The 16525-nt window shown below is 36.4% G+C and overlaps 1 protein-coding gene across 1 annotated transcript; it reads left to right on the forward strand.

Moving 5' to 3' along the window:
- The first annotated feature begins 264 nt into the window (after positions 1-264).
- Positions 265-702, forward strand: LOC114520797 (glycine-rich protein DOT1-like). Its single transcript, XM_028541130.1, has one exon. It carries the CDS (start codon positions 265-267, stop codon positions 700-702), a length of 438 nt encoding a protein of 145 aa, XP_028396931.1.
- The last annotated feature ends 15823 nt before the right edge of the window (positions 703-16525 follow it).

Raw genomic sequence — 16525 nt, forward strand, 5'->3', positions numbered from 1 at the left:
CTGGGTTGCATTGAAATAATTCTCTTATTCTACTGTGTATATCTCTGTTCGCAGTACAACCTTATGCTGTTCTCTGAATGCTTTCTACAGCAATTCCAGTTTAAATTTACCTTTATATCGGATCTTGACGTGTGAGTGTACATCCAACAACCTATCGTCTCATTGGTTGAAAGAAACGTCGACACAAATTATTAAAATATCGCTATTTACTGTTATACGAAATAACGACATTTTGATGTTCATTTAATAACGAGTAGCGCTGAAATGAAGAATTGGAAATTTTTGGTTTTCACAGTATTCGCAAGTTTCTTCGGTGAATGGGCGACGCTGACAAGCGGTTGTGAATCGGATTCTGATTGTGGATCTCGCTTGACATGTTGTACCCGTGAAGGTCGCAGTTCGTTTTGCACAAATGTTCGTACGGCTTGTTCGTCGACTTCAAGTAGTGATGGGCAAAGTTCCTATTTGCTAATAGTGTTCCTTCCAGCTGGCTTCGTCGGCATGCTTATCGTTGGCGCATGCATCATTTCATGCGCGAGAAAGACTGGACAAAATGTTTACAGCGGCGGGGGATCTGCTGGGGGATATGGTGGTAATGGTGGTTATTGTGGTGATGGTGGTGGAGGTTGTGATGGTGGCGGAGGTTGTGGAGGTGATGGTGGAGGTGGAGGTGGTGGGGGAGGGGACGGAGGTGGTTGCTAAGCTCGAATGACTGAGAGAGTGACTGAGGAATGCGGCCAAAATATAGCGGTACGGCAAAATTGTTTTAATATAATTATATATAACCATGCATGCGTGCAGCACTTCTGTATAGCGTTGTTGACATATTAATTTATATACATACCTATATGCAATCATTGCAATGTATTCTTTTACATTTTAAAAACAAGTTATCAAGATATGCAAAGCGCATTGAAAATCTCTTGTTGTATAAATTATAATTATAGAGATTACATGATTGGCAAATGCGTACGGTTTCCATTTGCCATTGCGGGTAAGCCAAAATTTTAAACTGAAATATTTTCATACATATATCTTGTAAATGACTGAACCTTCATCTTATGTATTAAATATGTATTTTCAATTTGAAAATTGAAGCATTTACATCGAAATTTCAGCTCAGTTGTTCAATAAATAGATAAACGTATATCCACCGTTTAGCTATATACGCGTTTCGAACAACCGACCCAAGTTGTGAAGGATCGTAAAACGATTTAGTGATGTAGCGTTTGCCGTTTAGCAAATATTCACAACGAGTAAGTAAAGAGATCGTACAAACAAGGCTTAACGAACTAGTCATGGAGTAATTAGTTTATTTTATGTGTACAAAGATCAATCACCATTTAACATGCAGTATAACACGCTTTTAAATCAGTTTGAAGATACAGTGGGCAACAAATATCGAAATATTCGATTGTGAGAGAAGGGCCTATTGACCATGCTCAGTGGACAACGCTGTCAAACTATACATCTTCTCACTGTCGATAACATGATTCTCGTTGCGGAAAAGTTCACTTTCCACGTCATGGAGAAAGTCAAACTGTCAAACGTGTGGGAATTCATGTCAAACCCCTCGAGTTTTTGAAATATCCATTTGAGCCTCAGCTTACAACAAGACATACTGACGAAAATAGGCATGATAGAAAGCAATTTCCACTGACGTGGAAACTTATGTGAATAACCATGTATTGACCTGTCTCCAAAGAGACTTTATCCCGATGGATAAAGGTTTAGTTGTTAGCACATTCAAAGGTCATATATAGTGTCCGAGCGGCAACTATACAACCTTTTTAGCGTCGAATAACTGTAACATTAATGATATTATGTTATCCGCGGGATGGTCGAAGGAACAGACATTTCAACAGTTTTATAATAAGCCAGCGAGGAGGTATTTAATTTTGGCGCTTCGGTCTTAGACTTAGAGTGCTTACGAACCAGGGCCTTTTTAAGGAGTCCTTTAAGAGACAGCGACCCTCCTGCATAAAATACAAGCAATGTTATCTAAAACGTATAAGCATGTATCCATGTTACCATAAGGGGGTGTATTGCTAACAGGAGGTAGTACCACTGGGGGGGGGGGAATACACCCCCTCTCATACTTTGTACGAAAAACAATACTGGCTGGATACATGCTTCTATGTTTTTATGTAACATTGCTTGAATTTTAAACAGGGGGTTGAGGGCTCCTTAAAAATGGCCCTGTTACAAACGTTAATTGTTTTTAGGATATATGTTCACTTTAGTTTCGTTTGTTATGATACTATGGACTATCGTTGGGTTTATTGATAATATACTTCTCTTCAATTATTATATATCGATATATCTTTCTACCTGATTTTATCGCGCTGCCTATAGTTAGAGTGTTCTGCATATCTCTGCAGGACAAAGCCTCCACTGATTGCTCTGAAATATATCGTACAACGTCACACCGGCGACTTAGGCTGATGACAAAATTGAATTGAAAATTAAAACAAGACTTACCTGGAGGTTGAAGTTTGATTTGGCCGGGTGTGTGAGAGTTGACCGCCCTTCCCCCGGTACTGTGCCATTCCCTTACTTGCTGTCGAATCTCACACTCATCCATGCGGTCTTTGTCCGGTATAGCTCTAGCTGAAGACTGATTATGGGGCGTGCGCTCCACTCTCTCTTCTAGAACTCTCCCACTCCCGGCTGATGACTCATACAATCTAAATCAATTTTTAACTTTCAGGTCATGCAGTCTCGTTTAAATTTCAATATATATATATATATATATTTGCGGCCAAATATATAATATTAATATTAGCAAACTATGCAAGTCACTATTTTAGCAATAACTATCCATGCTGCATGTAATTCATACAATAACTAAGGATATATATCATCACCCACATTATAGTAAAGCCAGCTTTCATAAGGCTGCAGCGTGCAATTAGTATTAATATACTGCGCTGCATCGGGTAGATTATTCATACGAACGTGAAACACATCGAGTAAGCCTTTAGTGAAGTAACACACAAACATTGTTATGAAGATTCCGCTGGCAAGCACATGAGTTTGCCAGTGATTCCGCCACATTCTGGAGACCTGGTTATTTAGGCGACGTGTACGATATAAATTTAACAACCAATTGAAAACAAATTGGATAACCACAGCAATTACGATTCTTCTACAAAATTCCCAAATGATATCATTCTCGTTTGGAGGCACGAAATTTGTGGTCTGGTAAAACATGATATAAGCTTGACTTATTATTATCGAAATATTCTGAAAGAGGATATCTTGGATATCGATGTGTACTTGATGATTGCTGCTGGGATTAATGTTTGATCGTGGCGGAAGGCTAAGATGGCAGATAGGGCAAACATATTCGATAAGGTTCGTTGTTTCCTTTTGACAAAAGGAAGTTATTGTGAAAAATATGTTTAAAAAACCTTGAAGCACAGTGAGAAACGCAAACTGCCAAATATTCATGTTGAAACCTTCAAGCAAAATTTCACATAAAGTTATCCATGTTGCTTTCATAAAGAAAAAAATTTCAAAGACTCGATTATGGTCCATGTTAATCTCGTCGGTATGACATAGTGCTATATGCTGGCAAAATGCAGTCGGTAGGATAGCTAAGACTCGCATCAACACAGCTATAAGTATGCGTTTTCCCAATTCTGCTTCCATCGAATTAAACCACTTTACTATTCCGTATCTAAAAAGCATCGCCATTCCGAACGTAAATGATATAGGCATAGAAACGAGAAAGAAGATATGAAATTTCGAGTAGGTAATCCATGGATGCCTGTCTTTAATCTCGCGAGCCACGATATTACATTGCCACATCAGTTCTAAAAAATACACAATATTTCCCGGAACACGGTACCAAAGCGACGTGTCATAAACACCATAGTTGAAGAGCAAAATTATGTACATTATAAACAGAAGACTGGACAGGGAGCTGATGTAAAGGGTCGTCGAATAATGCAATCTGAATTCGTTGTATCCAAACAGAACAAACAAATGCAACGGTAACCACAGATTTAAAATAATCGCCTCAACAGCGCTGCCTATCAGTCTCATCTTCACGACATCAGAAGGGGCAGTTTTGTTTCTAAAGAGCCATTCAGAACACAAATCGCAAGTTTTCAAATCCAAATACGTTAACGCGATTCCGATAACCGCCAGTAGAATTGCAGCAAAAGTGATGGTAATTGTCGCCTTCAAACTGTTTTGTAATGATCGGAAAAAAGTTGGTTCACCTCCATTCCCCATAGTCAACGACAAAACAACGAGAAAAAAAGCAATAATCTAGCTCAGGTATTATTAAGGACAAATGAAACTTGGTCGGATGACAAGTTTGCCAAATTCAAAGAAACAAATAATAGGAATATTCTAACTGCGCAATACGTCGTTAATTGGCTATACCCTGCAGGGCAATTCAATAAACATAACGTTCAAGCCCGAGAAAAACAGGTTAAAATGATAAATGCAAAAATTCTTCAATGCAAAACTATTTTCGTTGTCACTACAATACAACTATAAGTACAAGGATGATGTTTGTGATACTCAACTACATCTAAACCGATTTTGTTTAATCGGAAATAAAACAATCGCGAGATAACTTAACGGCGATAACGCACTACGATACCGTTTCGCCTGAATAGGTAAGATGTGAAATCACAAAATTGACAATCTCGAACAAATGAATTCTTTCTTCCTAATCTGCATCAATAACCACCACCTGGCAAAAAATTCGGTCATTTTGTAAATAGTACTGACTATTGCACCGGCATCGCAAAAGCGTAGGTTCGATTCCTGCCGGAGGACCTATATAGTTGACTCATTTTTACTTCAACTGTTCCTGGTTTGAATTTGAAGTGTGTATAATACCACTCGAAATTAAGACCCTTTAAACCTCTAGAATATTCCTGCAATGAGTGAAGTGCCAAAAATCATAATTTATATTTATATATATACTCATTTCAATAATAATTTGAATAAAATAATTTTACAAACTGATTACCTGCTTTTTAGCACTTCGTATACGAAAAAGTACGAAGGCACCTATAAAGATACGATATCTTTTTGTCATATTTATTCGCCTGCAGGTACGAGATTTATTTTGTCTGAATGCACCACGATTCGGAACTGAGTTATCAGCAAGCCAAATTCAACCAATAGGAATACGAGAGAATAATACTACAGCGAATGATAATAGAAATTGAAGAAATTAAAATTGCTGGAAAATGAAAGCTAATTTCTTAAAGGTTCGTTTTCATTAAATTTAGGTTACATTGCCCAAACCGATCAACGGATGATGGGAACCGTTTGGATCCTCTTGGACCTTGAACAGGGTATGTATGGTGATTATAAAGTGGTTCATCTCTGGAATCAGCCGTGATTTGCGTGTTCTGCCTGGTTCGAATCACCAATTGTCATAAGATTCTGGGATTCCCTTAGCGTACAAAATGCTTTATATATTTTGGCATGCATGGTCAATAAAATAAAATAAGAAAACAATATATTCTCGATTGATGACTCAGAATTTGTAAAAAATTCCCTTAATAATTTTGCATATTATAACGTGAACAAGCATGATATTATATAAATCACTATCTTATCAGTTAAACCATAATATGTTATGCTTATGTACATTACATAAATATTATATACTATAGCGTGGAATCACCCGGCCCGCTTTTTACGGTTAACAAGACGCCTGCTTAGGCGTTCATTCGGCTACAGTTATCTCGCTTGAGCTTGTAACGCCTAGGTCTGGTCTTGGTGTTATAGCGTGCTGGTGACACCCGCGCGAGAAACGATCCTAAGACAATGAACTAAGACTGGAACGCTAGTTGAATGAACTGAACACAAGTTGAAAGACTACAGCAATAAGGATCCCTTTAAGAAATTCCAAGACGATTGAAGAAACGAAATTCGTGAATTCAGTCTCGTTTGAGGAAATGAAATTCGTGATCCTGTAAAGCTAGCATGAGATAAAAGCCTAACCTACCACAATACTTATAAGTAATGACGAATAAATACACCGGTGAATGAAAATCATCAATCATGTTATTTTTGTTGTTAAATCTAACACGCATTCACGCAGGAAAACGACGTCACGAGGACAACTGAAACCAAACTTCATGTGTAGGCGTAAAACCTGGCTTCCATTTTGTAGTAATTGTCGTGAATAAGTCATTTTTGTTCGTCATGCGTTTAAAAGTCCAGATTTCTCTGCTATTTTTGGCGTGATTTCGTCTTTTGATTGATGTGAACGAGCGAATAGTTATGATGTAATGATGTATAGATGCTTTTATCTGAGCATCTATAACTTATTTACTCGTTCACATCTATCAAAAGAAGAAGATGGCAGCAACAATTACAAATGTAAAATGCAAATCTCTCTGATATGAACATATTCTCAACTGCACAATTCGTCAAGTCAGCAATGGTTAAGATCCATCTCCTGCCTGGTTCTCATATGTCGTCGCCGACAGTCGGCGATGTATTGTTTGTGGCCCGTAACGAAGAAAAATAATTCAAAATAACAAAGTAATTTATTCTTCAGTGATCACCGACAGAAAAGAGGCCAGAATTTTCAATAATCATAATTTGTAATTACACTAATTAAGAAATAGAAAACATTTTCCGTGTTTCGTACAGTGTTCGTACGACATACAGTGTTAGTATACACCCGACTATTGTCTATTACAAATCCTACATTCCGATTGGCTACTCAACCGTTGTCCATTCGTGATGGTGAACGTTTGGGAAAAATTCGCTCGTGCGACCGTATAAAATTGAATTAATTAAATTATTTTTCGGTGTAATTGCGGTGTATCGATTATTTTCTTGAAATTAATATATCTAGGTACAGGGTGTATACTAAATTCGCCTTCGTTGACTATTCGCTTATAGACAACTCGGACTCGTTGTCTGATTGTTAAATAGAAACATGCGTGGGAGTTTGGGAGAACCCGAAATAATCATGCAACGTTATTTCAAATTCAACTCCCAGAAGTGTTTCTATTTAACAATTAGACAACGAGTCCGAGTTGTCTATGAGCGAATAGTCAACGAAGGCGAAGCCTGAGTTGACTATTCGCTCATAGACAACGAAGGCGAGTTGTCTAATTGTTTTAGTATACACCCTGTACCGAGATATATTAATTTCGAGAAAATAATCGATACACCGCAATTACACCGAAAAATAATTCAATTTTATATGGTCGCGCGAGCGAAATTTTCCCAAACGTTCACCATCACGAATGGACAATGGTTGAGTAGCTAATAAGAATGTAGGATTTGTAATAGACAATGGTCGGGTGTATACTAAAACTGTATAGAAACACGGGAAAAAACTCAATAAATGTTTATAATATGACATAACTCAATAAAAAGATTTTGTTCAAATATGATTGATTATAGGTTATTATATGATATTAATATTTGCAAACTATGCAAGACACTATTTTAGAAATAAATATCCATGCTGCATGTAATTCTTACAATAACCAAGGATATATATCATCACCCAAATTATAGTAAAGCCAGCTTTCATAAGGCAGCGTGCAATTTCTAATAGTATACTGCTCTGCATCGGGTAGATTATTCATACGAACGTGAAACACACCGAGTAAGCCTTTAGTGAAGTAACACACAAACATTGTTACGAAGATTCCGCTGACAAGCACATGGGTTTTCCAGTGATTCCGCCACATTTCGAAGACCTGGAAATTTAGGTAACGTGTACGATATAAATTTAACAACCAGTTGAAAACAAGTTGGATGACCGCAGCAATTACGATTCTTCTACAAAATTCCCAGATGATATCAGTCTCGTCTGGAGGCACGAAATTTGTGGTCTGGTAAAACATGATATAAGCTTGACATATTATTATCGAAATATTCTGAAAGAGAATATCTTGGATATCGATGTGTACTTGATGATTGCTCTTGGGATTAATGTTTATTGATCGTGGTGGAAGGCTAAGATGGCAGATAGGGCAAACGTATTCGATAAGGTTCGTTGTTTCCTTTTCACAAAGAGAAGTTATTATGAAAAGTATGTTTAAAAAACCTTGAAGCACAGTGAGAAAGACAAACTGCCAAATATTCATGTTGAAACCTTCAAGCAAAATATCACGTAAAGTTATCCATGTTGCGTTCATAAAGGAAAAAAATCCAAAGACTCTGTTATGGTCCATGTTAATCTCGTCAGTATGACATAATGCTATATGCCGGCAAAATGCAGTCGGTAGGATAACTAGGACTGGCATCAACACAGCTATAAGTATGCGTTTGCCCAATTCTGCTTCCATCGAATTAAACCACTTTACTATCCCGTATCTAAAAAGCATCGCCATTCCGAACGTAAATAATATAGGCATAGAAACGAGAAAGAAGATATGAAATTTCGAGTATAGGTCATCCGTGGATACCTCACTTTAATCTCGCGAGCCACGATATTACATTGCCAAATCAGTTGTACAACATACCCAATATTTCCTGGAACACGGAACCAAAGCGACGTGTCATAAACACCATAGTTGAAGAGCAAAATTATGTACATTATAAACAGAAGACTGGCCAGGCAGCTGATGTAAAGGGTCTTCGAGTAATGCAATCTGAATTCGTTGTATCCAAATAGAACAAGCAAATGCAACGGTAACCACAGGTTTAAAATAATCGCCTCAAAAGCGTTGCCTATCAGTCTCATCTTCACGACATCAGAGAAGACAGTGTGGTTTCTAAAAAGCCATTCAGAACACAAATCGCAAGTTTTCAAATCCAAATACGTTAACGCGATTCCGATAACTGCCAGTAGAATTGAAGCGAACGTGATGGTAAATGTCGCCTTCAAACTGTCTTGTAATGACCGGCAAAAAGTGGGTTCATCTCCATTCCCCATAGTCAACGACAAAACAACAAGAAAAAAGCAATAACTTGCTCGTCCAACAGATGCTATAAAACTCGGCGAGGATGACAAGTTTGCCAAATTCTATATAAGAAGGAAACAATACGAATAGTCTAACTGCGCAATACGTCGTTGTAGCTATATAATTGGCCACCAGGCTAATAAGACAAAAATTTTCGGTATTTTTGTAAACAGTATCGTCAAATGCAAACGATTTAGTCAAAGGCAAGTTTTTTCTTATTAGAATTTTTCATTTCTTCAGAAATTCATTGTTTTGACAGTACAATGAACACTGCATGTCTGAATTATTGCAAATGCATGTGAAGAGATAAACAATTGTGACATCAACAGCTCGTGTAACTCTGGAGTATTTACTGCATTCGTTTATTCATTCATTCGTTCGTTCATTTGAGCTGAGAGCTCAAACGAGAGTTTTTGCCTGAGTTAAGGCCATCTTACCCGGTACAATTTTTCTTGCAACTTGCAGTGCAATTCTTCTTCTGAGAGATGTAAATTTGGCTACTACCGAAATTTTGTCTTTATACACTCCATGGCTTTTCTTACACTTACAATGAGAACTCTTCACTAGTTTACATCTCTTAAAAGCAGAATTACATTGCAAGTTGCAAGAAAAATTGCACCGTGTAACATGGCCTTTAACAACCACAAGATACAGTCGAAACTCTCTCCAGAGAGAAATTTGCCGTGCGAAGTGAATTCTCAGAAAGAATTCTCAGAAAGAATTCACACACTTAAATTTTGTTACATTACATCTGATCCATGCCTGTCGACGTGTGGGATTTTGATTTTGAAGAGCGAATTTTGTAAACAATAAATTCACTCTTGAAATAGCTTCAATCGATAATTTCTCTTAAATATACGTTTGATTGTTTCAACTCGTTTGATTACGTTTGATTGTTTCACATAAAAAAATTGAAAATTTTTCACATTTCAAGTCGGAACGTCAAGCCTTGTGTGACTTGTGTCAGCAACATGCAGTCGGCACCTGATTCACTTTGCTTTGAAATTTGATTGATAGCTTTATTTAAAATGAGAAATATTTTAAACTGTTGGAACTACGCTGGAGTCTTTTCAATGAAAGAAGGTGACACAAACCATCAGGATCCGTGTCACGCCCATGTTACAATGAAAACACTTATCGCCCATGCATGGCTAAACCCAAGACTAATGTTAATGAGCTATACTCTTGGTTTAAAGCGGGGTTACAATCGCTTCTGCGCATCGCGGTTCTGCTCATAACAATGCATGAGTAATCTACTTATTTCAAATTTGCTCAAATTTCGCTTGTCTCGGTTTACACAATTATGGCAATACGAAAAGCATTTTTTAGAGTCAACAGACCACTAAAATTCCCCAATTTCGGAGGAATAGAGAAGTTAAAGTGGAGCAAATAATGTATTGCCATATACGTTTAGCACAATGCATTATAATATGCATTAATTGTAATAATATGATACAGTTGCAAGTAAACACGACTTGCCCTTTCTTGCCAAGGCTTAGCTTTATTGCTGCCAGTTCTTTATAGAGGCTACTAAAATGTAAACACGTACCTATTTTTAAGATTGGCTTCTATTGATTCAGCGCAAATGGAAACTGTGTTTCTGTCAACCTTCTTGGCATCTTGCGTGTCCTTTTCAAACAGGGAAAAGCAATGAGTTGTCAACAATTCAAAATAATGAGTTGTCAGCAATCTTTTACTTATGGCAATTACCTTGGAATCTGCTTCGGTAAGCACTAAATACGCAGCAAACAGTAAATGCGCCGCCGCCCGCAAATGGAAACTGTGTTTCTGTCAATCTTCTGGCATGTCTTTTCCAAACAGGGAAAAGCAATGAGTTGTCAACAATTCAAAATAATGAGTTGTCAGCAATCTTTTACTTATGGCGATTACCTTGGAATCTGCTTCGGTAAGCACTAAATACGCAGCAAACAGTAAATGCGCCCGCCGCCCGCAAATGGAAACTGTGTTTCTGTCAATCTTCTGGCATGTCTTTTCCAAACAGGGAAAAGCAATGAGTTGTCAACAATTCAAAATAATGAGTTGTCAGCAATCTTTTACTTATGGCGATTACCTTGGAATCTGCTTCGGTAAGCACTAAATACGCAGCAAACAGTAAATGCGCCCGCCGCCCGCAAATGGAAACTGTGTTTCTGTCAATCTTCTGGCATGTCTTTCCAAACAGGGAAAAGCAATGAGTTGTCAACAATTCAAAATAATGAGTTGTCAGCAATCTTTTACTTATGGCAATTACCTTGGAATCTGCTTCGGTAAGCACTAAATACGCAGCAAACAGTAAATGCGCCCGCCGCCCGCAAATGGAAAATGTGTTTCTGTCAATTTTCTTGCATGTCTTTTCCAAACAGGGAAAAGCAATGAGTTGTCAACAATTCAAAATAACGAGTTGTCAGCAATCTTTCGCTTATGGCAATTACCTTGGAATCTGCTTCGGTAAGCGCTAAATACGCAACAAACAGTAAATGCACCCACCGCCCGGAGTCTTCAGACGACAAAGAAAATACGCGTAGTTTGACTCCTGATATCATCATCTTAGGTTCACTCGTACTCCAGCGATATTCTTCATGATATTTATTTATAGCTATTGTATAAATTCTGAAGTATTTACAGTGTCAATACGTTTCTCTTACACTGTAATTCACGCAATTTCATGTATGGACAGATGATATCCATCATTCAGAGAATTCGACAGATTGACGTATAATTGACGACAGTTTGACGTAATTGACCATCCTTGAAATCCCTCCTTCTGGTTGATTCCAAGAATGCAGAACACAACGTATATAAATATAACAAATATAACAAATATAACAAATATAACAAACATAACAAATATAACAAATATAACAAACATAACAAACATAACAAACATAACAGATATAACAAATATAACAAATATAACAAATATAACAAATATAACAAATATAACAAATATAACAAATATAACAAATATAACAAATATAACAATATAACAAATATAACAAATATAACAAAATAACAAATATAACAAATATAACAAATATAACAAATATAACAAATATAACAAATATAACAAATATAACAAATATAACAAATATAACAAATATAACAAATATAACAAATATAACAAATATAACAAATATAACAAATATAACAAATATAACAAATATAACAAATATAACAAATATAACAAATATAACAAATATAACAAATATAACAAATATAACAAATATAACAATATAACAAATATAACAAATATAACAATATAACAAATATAACAAATATAACAAATATAACAAATATAACAAATATAACAAATATAACAAATATAACAAATATAACAAATATAACAAATATAACAAATATAACAAATATAACAAATATAACAATATAACAAATATAACAAATATAACAAATATAACAAATATAACAAATATAACAAATATAACAAATATAACAAATATAACAAATATAACAAATATAACAAATACCAACAACATAACAAATATAACAAATATAACAAATATAACAAATATAACAAATATAACAAATATAACAAATAACAAATATAACAAATATAACAAATATAAAATATAACAAATATAACAATATAACAAATATAACAAATATAACAAATATAACAAATATAACAAATATAACAAATATAACATATAATATGCATATAAATAGTATCTAGTACTTCGCGAGACTAAATATTTTTGAACCTTCATACTTTATATTTAAACATAGACTAGTAATTCAGTATGTCGTCTATTGTGACAAGCATTTTGAGTTCAACTGTGGATTTGTTGTGGAACAAGGCTATAACATCAACCGGTATGTGATCATCCAATTTCGGATGTCTCTCGGGCAATTCTCCATAGCTATAATAGCAGCATCCAAATCAGCATCGCTACTTGGATTAAATGCGAGATATAACTCCGTATCATCGGCAAAGCAGTGCACGGTGGGCCACCTGGTCATGGATGACATCAAAAAGTTTAGTAATTAAGTTTGTAGGTACACCACGTAGCTAAGTATTTAATACTGCATCATTTAAATACTTACGTGGTGTACCTACAAGCTTAATTACTTATCGATTTTCACCATGCAAACGTACAAGAATATTATCAAAAAGTTTGCTTGTGTACAAGATAAACAACAATGGACCTAAACAAGACCCTTGAGGCACACCATACTTCATATCAATGGTTATCTTAATCATTTGCTACAACATTTCGCAAGTGAAACTGTGTTTCTGTCAACCTTCTTGTTCGTTTCCAAACAGGGAAAAGCAAAGATTGTTCTCAATTTTAAAATCATGAGTTGTCAGCAATCTTTTACATATGCCAATTACCTTGGGAGTCTGCTTCGGTAAGCACTAAATACGCAGCAAACAGTAAATTCAGTAAAAACGGGGTAATTCACGCAATTTTATGTATGCATGGACAGTCAGGACAGATGATATCCACCCTTCAGAGACTTCGACAGATTGACGTAATTGACCATCCTTGAAATCCCTCCCTCTGGTTGATTCCAAGAATGCGGAACACAACATAATACTTCGCTAGACTAAATATTTTTGAACCTTTACTTTATAATTAAACATAGTAATTCAGTATGCCGTCTATCGTGACAAGCATTTTGAGTTCAACTGTGGGTTTGTTGTGGAACAAGGCTCGAGACTCGACGGCAGCGAAATTAAAGGACGGCGATGTTAGAGACGCTAAAATTCGCGAGCTTGTCGTGAGAGAGTTGAATGACGTCAAGGCGAAACTTGGCGGATGGACTTTCACGCAAAGATCTTCTCAGCAGCTACCGTTTCCTAAAAGAGGGAGTCGATTTACTCGATATTTCTCTTGGCAGTAAATCAAAGCCTGAGCAAAAAGCTGTTGTAAAGTACGGACCTCGAGACGACATTGCAAGCACCAGTAGCATTGCCGAGCGTTGTCGAGTCTGTGATCTTGAACGACGTTAACGTCTCAAAGCTTTCCCGGGCAATTGAAGAGATTAAAATCAACTCAGATAAAGAGTTTGAAGTCGCTAAAGAACGATTTAAAGATTCTCACAAAAGAGCAACCGACGCTTTTTGTATCGAATCACTCAGTATCAACGATAAAATATTTGCAGCCAAACTTCGGGTTATTTCAGAATTACTGGAAGGTCTCGAACGTCCTGAGACCGCAATCATAGGATGCCTGTCGTTTTTGAAGGAGCTCCACAGCCTACCTGCCATTCAAGATACATTCTCAAGGTATTTCAACGGCGGAGTTAAGTCACTGGTAAATAAAACCGAACGAGTGGAAAACGTCAAGTCTGTTATGCTAATCAACTATGTATTATATCAATATGTTTTGAAATTCAGCACTAAGAATTCTTCTGTCCTTACCTGGCCAGATATTGAACTTGCTGATCGCAAGTTTAGTCCGATATTACAATGGCAAGTGGTCGCAAGAAAGAAGTCCATCGGTGGAGAATTGACCGAAAATTTTAACGCATTGTTTTTGTACAAAGAGATTTGCCCCAGGCTATCTGCTCTTAACTGTCGTGGAGATGTTGTTGCCGTTGGTGATGGTGATGAGATCGACATTTTTTCCAGAGAAGGTGAGAGCAAACATTTTGAATTACCCGAGCCTACTAGTGAAGACGTTGTCAATGAGCGAAGTATTCAAGGAATCGCTGTTGATAAAAACAACAATGTTTACGTTTGCGCGTATCTTGAAACAGAAAAGAAGAATGGCGTTGTTAAAAGTAACGTGATGTATGTATTTGATAATAATTACAATGTCAAATACGACTTTAGGCTCGAATTTCTCGAGGGCAATGCATCTCCCATTTATATAGCTGTAACCGGTAATAATGATATCGTCATGATGGTACATTTAAAACCTCATGTGTTTATCTGTGACAACACTGGAAAGTTGAAACAAAAGTTTGAAATATTCTCATACTTGCCATCCAGGTTGAGTATAACTGAGGAGAACGATATCATCCGAACGCAATCCGAACACAATAATCGTGTACGTATCTACACAGAAGAAGGAAATCTGAAATCGACAATAGAAGTACGAAAAGGTCACAAGGTCATTGGGGCTGCATTCCACTCTGGTGTTTGTAAAATCGTTGTTTTTACCGTCGTCAAGAAAAAAGATTCCTGTTACCTTCTTTTGTTTTCCGAGGAAGGCGAACTGGAAAAAACATTTTTCTTCTTTTCGTTAGACATTTTAGACACACATATTTATCTGGAAGTCAAGTCCTCTCCAAACGGTCTTATTGCTGTGACAAGGCCGTATAGCGTCCATTTCATTCCTTAGAACAAAGTTCAGTATTGTCATTGCATCTCTCAGCCTAATTTGTGATTATGTGTGAAGTGAAATCAGGTCAGCGACTGTACAAAATTTTGTATATACACAAAACTCCTTCAAACAAACCTTAAAACACCTCAATATTCGATTTGTGTATGAATTGATAGAACGAGTAAAATATGTTATAGATATTCAATATTTCTGCATGTTATCCAGCAGCCTAAAATATACTGAAGCAAATTTGACGTGAATGAAGCACATGTAGCTAGTTATACGTAGACGCATAAGTGCAGTCACCTATGAACTGATGAACTTTATGAACTGATAGGTTATAGTGTTTAAAGTATCATAACTTCCCATGATGCAAACCGGTCGGGGGAATTCAAGCTAACATAGAGGCAAAATCGATTCTGATTTTTGGCACTTCACTCGATGTAGGTAAATTCTAGAGGTTTAAGGGTCATAATTTCGAGTGGAATTATACACACGAATTCAAGCCAGGAACAGTTGATGGAAAAATGAGTCAATTATAGGTCCTCCGTATAACACGGAGGCATCCCTAAGTCAAGAACTATTTAAAAAGATAAAATGTTTAAGTTTCCTTATAGTGTTTTTTGGCATAATAATTTATAAAAGAGTTCCCAAAGCGATTCGTACTTGCAGGTGGGACTTGGAAAGTTCTTTCTTTCCGTAATTTTCTATTGCCTGCTTTCGATGGTAGAAGTTTTGCAAGCTTGTGGTCAGCATTTGATACAATATCATTGAAGAGTTTTTCGGACAAATATTCACGTCTTTTTTCCAGGGTGGAGATACCAGCTTTGAAAAGAGCATCATTATAAGACAGGTCAGGATATATTGTCCTCAATGCTCTCTTTTGTATACGTTCAATGTCTTTTACAAGATATTGTGGCAAGGAACTATTAAATAATTGGCATGCATATTCAAGAACAGACCTAATGCAGCTACAATAAAATTTGACTAAGTCACCCGAAGCCACATCAGCACGTTTGAGTTGCCTCAATAAATATAAACGCTTAGCAGCTTTCGAAGTTATTGAATTAACATGATCCTTCCACTTAAGATCATTTCTTAAGAGAACTCCAAGCGATTTAACAGTCGTTACCCTTTCCACATTTTGATCGTTTATATGAATTGGTTCATAAACAGGTGGTGGTTGTGCAAAGGATATCATCATTTCTTTGCATTTAATTGGGTTGAGTTGGAAGAGATTATTTCTTGACCAAGTAGAAATATGATCAATGTCGGATTGAAGAAAGCTATAGTCAGACTTTTTAATGACTTCAGATACCGCAG

This window comes from Dendronephthya gigantea, unplaced genomic scaffold (assembly GCF_004324835.1).
Source record: "Dendronephthya gigantea isolate DGI-Jeju-01 unplaced genomic scaffold, DenGig_1.0 000018F, whole genome shotgun sequence".
In the NCBI taxonomy this organism is placed as follows: domain Eukaryota; kingdom Metazoa; phylum Cnidaria; class Anthozoa; order Malacalcyonacea; family Nephtheidae; genus Dendronephthya; species Dendronephthya gigantea.